Source organism: Seriola dumerili, unplaced genomic scaffold (assembly GCF_002260705.1).
Source record: "Seriola dumerili isolate Sdu_G_001 unplaced genomic scaffold, Sdu_1.0 BDQW01000138.1, whole genome shotgun sequence".
In the NCBI taxonomy this organism is placed as follows: domain Eukaryota; kingdom Metazoa; phylum Chordata; class Actinopteri; order Carangiformes; family Carangidae; genus Seriola; species Seriola dumerili.
This window is the reverse complement of record NW_019174393.1, coordinates 5,448,068-5,457,335: the sequence shown is the minus strand read 5'-3', so window position 1 is coordinate 5,457,335 and position 9,268 is coordinate 5,448,068. Positions and strand designations below refer to the sequence as shown.

Here is a 9,268-nt window from a genome sequence, read left to right as displayed (position 1 = left end):
GTATTAGAAATAAATATAAATACCATATTAATCACATCACTATTCGGCTTGATCTTGTGACCCGCTGGAGGAGGCCTGACCCCGCTGGACTAAACTATCCAACAGCATACAAAGTGCTTAAACTAGCTCCACCTCCACCAGCTACAACAGTAAAATACTACTGAATCTCTATAAACGGTGTAAAACTAATATCCTTTTTGTTGATTCTTTTATTTATGCAAGTTACTGGATGTAGCACTTTTATTATATTTACACTATAGTATTGACACTTAAGTAAAAGATCGGAGTAAATTCCCACCACCTAATAAAACACATGAAAAATATTTTCTTTATTACAATCTTTTCCACTCATATGTTAGTACAAAGGTGTTTTACTACATTATTGAACAGTGCAACATGGCGTTGAAATCATGTCAATGCATAGTTCCTAAGTCCATTGTAACTTATCTGAATTTATGTTTTTAGGACACGCCCCTCTATAATGTCCATAATCCTGCAGGAGCAGAAGATGAGAGGAAGATGATTTTAGTTTTCCAGATAAAATCAAGAATACCTTTCTTCTTTTTCTTCTTTTTTTTCTTCAACCTTTGAATAGTTTACCGGCACCACAGAAATATCCCTTTTGATCCCAAAAAACCTGAATAATGAGTTTGTTAATATTCAATCATTACAAAATTACTGATAACCCAACAGATCTTCCAAGAACCAAATAAATCACTCACCCATACATAATTTACATTTGTATAAGTGAAGAAACTTCATGAGTGAACAGTTAAAAAAAAAAAAAAAAACTTCCAGTAGCACTGTATTATTACTAGTGTTTTCATGGTATATTTCAGTGGAAAAAGAAAAAAAACGTACAAAGCTGCTTTAAATATTCACAAATTTAACAGTAATTACAACAAAAATATTTAAGGCGACTTCAGTTGAATTCTGTACAATCACATAATAATCATTAGCCCTTCAGGGAGAAGAACAGAGAAAGCAGAACGAGTCGAGTGTTAATGCTTCATCAGCTGACAGCGCTAAAGGCCCGAGGTGAGGTGTGTGTTTATTTTCCAGGTCTGTAGGATGAGATGAGTAACAGGGAATAAAATATTGGAAACTCTGGAGGTGTTTGTGAGGGAAGCCCAATAGAAAACCAGTCATCACTCTCAGCATTAACACAGACTGTTACCCCTTCACTTAGCCTGTTGACAACCTGCCAGTCCACATTGCAAAGTTCATTGGAAATTATCTGAGGTTTTAGAGGTCATTTTTAAAAAAATCTTTATCTGTGTTTTCAAGATCTGGTTCATTTCAGATTGACTCACATTCATTTAATAAATAAAAACAGAGATTAAGAAACGTTTCAACTGGTACTCTGTTCAGTTTGGGCACATATCAAAGGGATTTACCTAAATGAGCAGTTACGATTGTCACATGTTTATGTGTTAAATAAATATATGACAAACATAATCTGCACAAATATCTTTCAATTTAAAGCAGATAAAATATTTAGATATTTGCCTAAGCTATAAAGTACCCACTGAAAAAAAAAAGAAAACATTTGGTATTTAAATTGAATGAGCAAGTGTAGAGTGCCCTATATTGTTGATCTGAGAACATGCACTTATGTTTAAATTAAACTTAATTCAAGGGGAATTCTGGTTCCGCCTAATTTTCAATTTTATATTTGTATCCGTGCTTTTCTTTTCTTTTTTTTTCTTTTTTGGTTTGTAGTTTGTAGTGTTGGTTCAATTTTGTCCGTCTGGTAGCAGAGGCAGTTTTAATCAGAAGTGGTCACTTTGTCAAGGCTGCAGTGGCTCAGGGTCGAGGGTCTCTCCTCGTCGTCGTGGTCCTCGTCTGCTTTCAGGAGCGGGGAGAGGTCTGCGTCTCCCCCCGCCTCCTCCCGCCGGGCAAGCCGTCAGTCGCGGTGGGCGTGGCCCGGCGGAGTGATGCTGAACACTTGGATGCGCAGGTGGGAGGCGATCTGGAGACACACACCCGTGCAGTAGCGCGTTAGATCCAGAAGAGAGAGGACCTGAGGGAAAAGAAGATAAAGAGGATCAAAAATGATGAACATGATTCTAACTGATTAATGATGATGGTTAACTAATGGACATGAATGATCACGTTTACTGTCTCATTCTCACATACTTTTACTTGCCAGCTGTATTTAATTGTAGTGTTGGAACTGTTTTATTTTGATATTTGAAAGTAAAGCAAGTCCAATTTCCTTCTACATTTGTTTTGTGCAGTTCTGTGCGGAAATTTTATAATCATTATTATTATTATCATTGTCAACAGGATTTTACATCATATTTAATGTCAGTCTGACCAGTCTCTGAGTTTCTGTTGTAGCTGCACCTCTTCCCTGATTGGACCTTTCCTAAGCACTGTGTGGGCGTTGAGAGAACAGGCTGGAACAACAGGTGTCTCCACTTACACCTCCATCGTTCTGTTGGTGACAGCAGGTACAGTAGCACCCAACATAGCTCTGCCCATCCTGAGCAGAGGTCTAATCAGCCAGAGTAAGTGAAAACACCTGTGTGGGTGGACAGGTACTCTTACTCATTTAAAAAAAAAAAAAAATTATAATTATAATAATACTGCTAGGTGTGTTTCAGCAGGAAAAGCACAGGTGTTACTAATAATGTTAATGACAACAGAATGTCAGTCAGCTGCTCCTGGTGTTGTGCATGCTGGTTCACTGTCACGACTCGCTGTGAACAGAACAGTCCCGTCGTTAAGGTAATTAGCAGCACCTGTGCTTCTCCTGCTACGACAGGTCAAAATGTCTGCTGTGAATAAAAGGCAACGTATTGTGTGCTGGAGCAGGAGTTCTCACTCTTCCTGAAACAGAGAGCTGCTGGTTTTCTTCACGGCTGAGTGACAGGTATTACTGTGATTAAATCATGGTTGAGACGGCAGGACGATGCCGTCTCAACCATTCCAGAGTCAAAAGCAGGGCTGCAAAGACAGGACGGTTAACATGTCGTAGTGATGCCGTAGGAAGGTTTATCTCAACTGTGCACTGAACTTTGAACCACAGGTATACTGAGTCTCTGATTAGATGACTAATGTGGTGTGAAAACCAGCGTCTCATCGGCAGGACTGAACCACTGTGCCACGGCCTCACCTACCTGTCCTGCAGGTTTTTTTTTTTTGTGCTGCAGCTGCACTCCACGCCTGGATCAATTAAGCTGTCATAATAACGCACAGTTCTGAATTGAATCAGGCGTGCACGGAAAAGATTAGAGAGCAACACTATGAAAATGTTTGGTCAGTTTTTCTGGTTGAACGAGGCTTATCTCTGCGACGGTTGCAACATTTAACAACAGCCTTAAAGATACATTTGCCTCTGCTTTGGTGCATGCGTCATGAAGCAGTGATGTACAGTTTGTATAATACTACAGTACTCATACAGCCACCGTGGAGAGCTTCTCCCAACATCAGCTAGAATGGCACTTAGAGAGTTCAGACCTCCGCCAAGGACAATGTCAAACAACATACACCAGTGTTCAGAGAAAAACATTTAAATTCATAGTAAATGATCCGGAACTGCCCCAAAATTCAGTAGGTTCTTCTCTGGCCCACAACCCATCCCTCCAACAAGTTCGGTGCAAATCGGTTCACTAATTTTTGCGTAATTCGATTAAACAGACACGGGTGAAAACATGCCCCCCCCCCCAAATGTGTTTGTTACTTAAAACCTGAAAATAAACTGATAATGATCAAATAGAAGCGAGGGATTATACACCACTGAGTGCACACAGTTCAAGAGTCTCCCAGTTAAGTGGCTGCACTTTGAACGTGCTGAGTGGTGATTAGTTTTGGATTAGTCAATAACATCTGGGTAAAAACATGTGATAAATAAATACAGGGTCACAACACTGAGTTTATGACTCTGATAAAAGTTGCATAATACCCCCCCCCCCCCATGAACTGTGTCCTTAATGAAGATTGAATAAATGAATTTCTGTGGCTCTTTCTGTAACATCTGACAAATGCAAGCTGCATTGTGGGAAATGTAGGCCCATATTTGGGACTATGATTCAGGATATCTTTTTATTTTTTTATTTTTATTTGGAGTCCCTTTAAAAAAGAAGAAACTTAGTGCTAGTATAAGTTTGTCTAATACTGACCATGGCGATCCAGAGGACTATGTGCTCGTCTATGAAGCTGTTGAAGTACTGGTTGAGGAAGAGGAGGCCGGGGCCTATAAAGGCTGTGTCTGGGAGGTGCAGCTCACTCTTAGTCATGTGCGCTATCTACAGAGGAGACACAAAAAATAAAACAGGAAGTACACGCACTGAATCACATGATGAAATATTACAAAAACATACGAGGCCCAAAAAAAAAAAAAAAAATGGTTTCAAGGGTGATAAAAACGTATCAGACGTACCACCAGTTTGTTGGAGATCTTGGAGATGACCATGCCAAAGGCGAGCAGGTACAGACAGGGGTGGTGCTCAAACAGGTGGCTGGACGACTTCTTGAAAATGATGAAGGCCAGGGTGAGGATGAGGCCGATGTGCAAACCAGGACTCAGCACACTGGTGTCCTACACAGCAGGAGTTTGTTAGTTATGTTTATTATATGCTGTGCAAGCTCAGACTTTTCCATAAAGTGTGTCATGTGTTACTTGTGTGTCGACTTACAGCCACAGTGGAGCCGTTTTTGCCAACACCTCCATTCAAAATGACGTGGAAGTAGTTGTAGCAGGAGTAGAGGGCCCCGCCGATGATGCCCAAGATGGGGAAGATGTACAGCTTTAGTCCAATGATGGGCAACTACGGAAACACATGAGGGTCAAATTAAGGTGAAGACACAAAATCATTCTCCTCATAGGAAGAAGAAGGTTGCTAATATGAAAGCTGCAGGCATGCCGAGCGTGATGGGAGGGCAAAGCAAAGAAAAAAAAAAATGCGAGTGACATCATCAGCTTTTTGAGCCAGATCATGTCTAATAGATGACCTGTTGCCATGGCGTTAGCTACCCATATTTACCTTCTCACTTCTCTCATGTGATGTTAAGTCAAGCCTCCAAAGGCAGCACAGAGTAAAAGTAAAACACAAAGTCTATTTAAAGACTAGAAAGGATGACTAAAAACTAGGAATTGATTCAGAGAAAATTAGTGTCGTGTAAAAACTAATGGAGAAGAATCTCTTCTACACACTCAAGGTGAAATGAAAGTGTTCCTGTGTGTGCACAGTATTTGCAGAGGTGTACATGTGACTGTACAAGATATTTTCGTCTCAGTTACCGTTGTCTGCCAAAGGCTCACGCCTCCGAAAGCCGACATCAAATACATGACCATGATGGCGACCTGCACCTCTGTGACGTCCACCCTGTGCAGGAAGTGACAGAGAAGAGCGAGATGAAAGACGGGAGTGATGAAAGGAGAGCTCGACAGATGAACAGATGGAGCGCGGACACACCCGCACGCTACTGAACGTGTGACTTACAGGCCAAAGCGGAGAGTCCCGGACACGTAGGTCTGCCAGTGGGCGCAGAAGAACATGAACATCCCGATGAAACCACAGAAGAACATCCAGTCTGAGTATCTTCCGATTCCACATGAAACGCATGTGCCGATGGCAACGAACACTGCAGGGAGACAGAGACAGAAGTATAATAAAACAGTAGAATACAATTGAAGTTTTGGTCGCTAGTGAGCGGTAAAGCACCTGTGGAGACGGCATCGCAGCCATGGTCAAAGAGCTCCCCGAGCGCTGAGCTGCTGTTCGTCCTCCGGGCCTGTTTCCCATCAATAGCGTCCAGAGACTGGTAGATGAAGAGGCCGAGGGCGCTCAGGACGAAGGCCCAAGACGGAGCCTGAAGGGCGAGGGAGGGGGAGAAAGAGGGAGAATTCATTTAGGGAGCCCTGCTCACAAAAAGCAGCCTTGTCCTTTGGTGAAGCCACTCACACTTAGGCAAAGCAAAGTAGAGTTGAAAATTTATTTGTCAATGTAACAATTATTCAATCGAAAGAGAAATAATCTGCAGCTACTTTGATCATCGATTGATCAATTATATGATGTTTCAAGTAAAAGATCCCTCGTTCTAGCTTCTCAGTAGTGAATATTTTTTCTATAATTTCATATTATAGTGACCTGAATATCTTTGTGTTTTGGACTGTTGGTAAAAGATGTCATGACTGTTTCACTGTTTTCTGATATTTTATAGATTTAACAATTAATTGAGTTAAAAAATTGGCATCAAACTACATCGATATGATATCTTATGGAGCTATTTCCCACGTTACATTGTTATTAAAACCTTATGAAAAGAGGGAAATGCTGTAAGTCTCAGTTTACACTTCATATATAACATACAGGTTTTCCTGCAGTCTTTCATGGTGGAAATGAATACTTCATGAATTAAACCATTAACCCTCAGGGAAAAAGAGCAGATGTGCCATTACAGATACAGATATATATGATAATGATATACTGTAGATATTCACCAGATACTATAGTTTTCCTTTTTTTCTCTTATGTATTTATTTCTGCTTGTTTGCAAACTAACCTGTTTATCTGTAGTTTTGTATGTTGCCACTTTTTATTATTTTTTTTCTTATTCATTTATGTATATATGGAGATATAGCGGTTGGTGGGGATGGCTGAAGAGCCAGTGGGTGTTTAAAAGTTAAAAATGTTTGTTTATAAATATAAATTTCAAAAATAGATTATGAAACGTGACACTGTGATACTGTACAGGCCCTACTTACAAGGGACACTGCAGAAGTCATAATCTTAAATCGGCACCTCATTACTTACAATAAAGCAGGATTTAATAAGTAGTAATGCATCCGTTTAATCCACTGATATGTGGGTAATCAGTAGGCCGTGTTGTGGGAATTAAATCAAATTGAATTTCAGTGTTTTACAATCCACACACGGCGTATGTATCTGTGTGTGTACTGTAAGTATGGAGAAGAAGGGGTTCCAGCCGACAGGAGTGGGCTGGTTCCTCTAACTAGGGTGGAGGTTACCGGCCATCTGGACTCTAGAGCTGGCCAACACAGTGTGTTTATCACTACGATGTGAGTGTGTGAGCATGTGTGTATGTTTGTGAGAGAGACAAAGAAAGTCTGTGTCTCCGGAGAGGTCAAGGATCCCATGCTGTCCCAAATATTCAGAGAGCCCACTGCTTTCCTCAAAAACTATTTCCTAAACGCTCACGGACTGGTGGGGACAGAGTCCGCTTGTTTAGGGTTATCACAGAGGTCAAATTAGGGGAAACTCTGGGTTCATATTAATTCCTCAAATATGTGTTTGTTTGCACAGACATGGGACTTTCATACCTTTACAGTGCATGAATGAGAGTGTACACAGGCCTGTTCTGTTCCGCCTCAGTCACTACTGAATAATAGTAGAGGACACTGAAAGGCCTTTGCACTTGAGGAATTTGACAGTAACAGCATGCTGCAGGGACTGTGGACTTAGAGGCAAGGTTCTCATTGTTGGATTGGACAAAGGTGCAAATCTGATAAACACACACACACCTATGCATTTCCTGCTCAGGCCACTGCTGCACAGTGAACCTGGAGACACAATTTAAGTGGATCATAGGTCAACTGTCAGCTCAGCTGCATGTTGCAAGGTCTATTTCTGTATTTTAGGTGAAAGTTCTCTGGAGTCTGTAGCTGAGTCTACATGAGAGGTGGATCTGGAGCAATTTCACATCAATTTATTCATCTAAACAGGTATTTTATGTTTTAGTTTCACGTCTGTGTAAGCACTGGACCTTCTCTTTAATGGTGAACTGAACAAAAGCAACAACATTTTCCCTCAGACTGTTGTGGTTTGCCATCAACAGCGCTGCGTCACATGAGCAAGAGTAAACCACAACAAGTCAAAGCTGTCAACTTTCCAAGAACGTACGCTAAGGACCACATGACGGACACGTCTATCTCCAATACAGTCCTCCCGTAAGGACGCGGTGTCACACCTAATCTGATTAAAAGTCTAACCATTTAAAGCGTCTTCGCTTGTATGTGGCCATACAAACATAATACCTTGGTCTTTGATATCTCTCCAGAATCCCGGAGATACAGTCTGTAATTCGGCTTATACTGTTTTACATAAAGATGAGCATACTTCAATAAAACGTCCACTTTCCGTATCGATTCGTTTGATATTCCTCCAGCCGTGCGCCAAAATACACTGCCGAGGGCGTTAGTATGCAGCATTACCCCATCAATGAAGTGGGGGTATTTAATAACATTAAAATATGAGTATGTCAGAAGTATGCCGAATTAACAAGTAGAGTCTGCTGATTCATAAAATATAGCTTTTGAGGCACCTAAAGTTTGCAGGTGGCCACGTAACTTCAATTTACGCCATTTCTGAATGGCGGTTTCGCTGACTTTCCATACCAGAGAAGGGCACGTAATTGGGGATAGTCTCCGTGTGGAAACTTTAGCCAAGGTCGCTTTACTCACCTCCTCTGTTGCCGTGGGACAATAATATACAAGGACCACCGTGGTGAGGATGTTGACCATTAGTCCCACAATAGTCAGTGTGTTTGGTGCGATCCATGTCGGAATTTGCTGGACGAGCCAGTTCCAGTAGATCTGGCACGGTGGCTCAAACAGGGACCGACCAGAGGCGCTGTATTTATGCTCCTCCAGCCGCTTTAGTTGAGCGGGTGACAGCGGCTCTGGCCAGAGGAAATGTGGCATTGTTTTTTTTTCTGCCTCCTCACTCCTCAAATTACCGAAACAAACTCCCCGACGCAGCCGGGCTATCTTCTCTCGGTCGACTCCGACAAATAGAGGCTCATTTGGCATTTATAGCTAGGTGACCAGCCGAGGCCATTTCCACAGCGGAACCATAAGATGTCGATAGTTTGTACGTTTCTCATCGAGTAACGTCTCGACAGGAAGCGGGGCTCCGGAAGGGAATAATAACTGTGTACCGGGAGGTTTAAACGAAAATGTCCAATATGAGAGGCAGGATTTTATAAACAGAATTTTAGAAATACTGAGGTCATCAGTAAGTCCAGCTCTTACAGCAACCAATCAGAAATAATAGTTTAGGTTACTTAGATTTTTCTTCTGTTTTTCTTATATATATATATATATATATATATATTTTTTTTGTTTAAATAATTGTCATATTTTTTGTACATTTAATTTCCTTGACATGAAAATCAAAATGCTGCTCTCATACCATCTAGAACAGATTCTGACGGAGAACACTGAATCCTTTATTTTACTGCCCTAAATAACAGAATTTTAAATATAACTAAGAATAAAAACTAAAAAATAACGAATCAG

General features: G+C 41.1%; 1 protein-coding gene across 1 annotated transcript; it reads right to left on the bottom strand.

The window, feature by feature from the left end:
* Positions 1-310: 310 nt before the first annotated feature.
* On the bottom strand, positions 311-8,864 carry chpt1 (choline phosphotransferase 1). The gene is made up of 8 exons (XM_022749775.1): positions 8,432-8,864; positions 5,673-5,820; positions 5,451-5,592; positions 5,249-5,333; positions 4,644-4,775; positions 4,388-4,546; positions 4,128-4,253; positions 311-2,023 (listed from the first exon to the last, which is right to left on the bottom strand). Exons 1-8 carry the CDS (start codon positions 8,777-8,779, stop codon positions 1,907-1,909), a joined length of 1,257 nt encoding a protein of 418 aa, XP_022605496.1. The 5' UTR covers positions 8,780-8,864; the 3' UTR covers positions 311-1,906.
* Between the last annotated feature and the right edge of the window lie 404 nt (positions 8,865-9,268).

Coding starts and splice junctions, on each gene's coding strand:
- chpt1 (XM_022749775.1), bottom strand. CDS start 8,779: ATGCCAAATGAGCCTCTATTTGTCGGAGTCGACCGAGAGAAGATAGCC. Junction 5,593..5,672: donor CTGCGATGCCGTCTCCACAG/GTGCTTTACCGC, acceptor GTCTCCCTGCAG/TGTTCGTTGCCATCGGCACA. Junction 4,776..5,248: donor TGAGCCTTTGGCAGACAACG/GTAACTGAGACG, acceptor GTGTTTCCGTAG/TTGCCCATCATTGGACTAAA.